The sequence below is a fragment of the Anneissia japonica genome, unplaced genomic scaffold (genome assembly GCF_011630105.1).
Source record: "Anneissia japonica isolate Jap-2015-1 unplaced genomic scaffold, ASM1163010v1 scaffold288064_len137640_cov117, whole genome shotgun sequence".
In the NCBI taxonomy this organism is placed as follows: Eukaryota; Metazoa; Echinodermata; class Crinoidea; order Comatulida; family Comatulidae; genus Anneissia; species Anneissia japonica.
This window is the reverse complement of record NW_022685324.1, coordinates 23,854-25,243: the sequence shown is the minus strand read 5'-3', so window position 1 is coordinate 25,243 and position 1,390 is coordinate 23,854. Positions and strand designations below refer to the sequence as shown.

General features: G+C 31.2%; 1 protein-coding gene across 1 annotated transcript in view; it reads left to right on the top strand.

Moving 5' to 3' along the window:
- The first annotated feature begins 294 nt into the window (after nt 1-294).
- Nucleotides 295-1,390, top strand: part of LOC117111299 (obscurin-like) — a 6,875-nt gene continuing 5,779 nt past the window's right edge. Inside the window, exons 1-2 of the mRNA XM_033254226.1 lie at nt 295-356; nt 574-727. Of these exons, the coding sequence (XP_033110117.1) occupies nt 337-356; nt 574-727 (174 nt within the window). The 5' untranslated portion in view covers nt 295-336. The remainder of the gene's footprint in view (nt 357-573; nt 728-1,390) is intronic.

The following is a 1,390-nucleotide window of genomic DNA, read 5'->3' as shown; positions in this document are numbered from 1 at the left end:
CCGATGCGGGTGTATATCAATGTACCTGTCTCTTATACACATCTAGGCGGGGTGGGGGTGGTGGGGTGTGAGGGCATAAAATCGATTAAATAAGCCTCTGAAACCCTTAAATCTTCATATTTTTCGGGGGATCGCCCTCTTGACCACTTTCGACACATTTTGAACGAGCCCGACCACGCCCATCTCGCCCCCAGCATATTAAATTTTACCTTTTCCCTCACTGCCCCACCCCAGATTTCAGACGTCCATCAATTATTCTTTCATTGATTATTATATTAACTTACTAAAATAGTTATTCATTAACTTTCATCTTGTTACATCAAAGATTTCAAAAAAATGCAAAAGGCGCCGGCAAGGTAAGACTACTGTTAACTAATTTCAATGAATTACACACACAGCCAACACACACCCACAAATAATATGACTAGCCATATATAAGTAAAAATAAAGTGATTTAAATGTTAGCATTACAGAGTTTACCAAATAGTTTCCACTAATTTATCACCTTGAAAAGAAGTGCTGATTTTACTGACTTATCAGATAATGTAAGATATTTCTGTTGTCATTTTTCAGGAAACGTCTGCCTTCTCTGCGACCAATGAATATGCAGATTGGGGTTGATACTAATATTTATTCCGCAATGTCCCTTAAATCTGAGCCACCTAACAATAAACCGGGACCATCATACTTTGTTCTCGATGAAAACTATTACGATATCAAGAAAAACGTATGTTATGATTTCTTGGCTAATATGAAGTTGGTTCAACATTATTAGACGCAAAACCTACTTACTGTAGTTATAACTGTACTTCTTGTTTTCATTTAAGCCTATCTGTTTTGTTCATATATTTTTGCAAAGGGCTACAATTCGTAAAATGTTGAATATAAGTATAGAGTATGCAATATATAGACCTATATATATAATATTATATATAATATATATATATATATATATAATAATATATGTTATAATAATAACATATTATTATAATATACATATTATTATTTGTATATGTATATTATATATATTATATATATGTAATAATAATAATATAATAGATATATATAAGATAAGATACATATAAGATATATATAATATAGATTATAACAGATAAATAGGCAAATATTGAGCGGAGGTAGCTTGGTGGTGATATGATAGCCTTCAAGTCCCAGGGTTCTCATTGCTTTTTACGAATATAAAATAACTCCCTCTGCTAGCCTATTAGGAAACGCTGTTTATTTATAAAAAGATGTAAGTGGTAAGTGAAAGAGTTAGTTTCACATGGCAATACTGTATTAGTTTCTATTTGCTGCGTAATATTGCTATGTTTGTTGCAATAAAAAAAAATATGAAAAAAGTCCTGTTTTAAATTTGTCATGTAATATATAT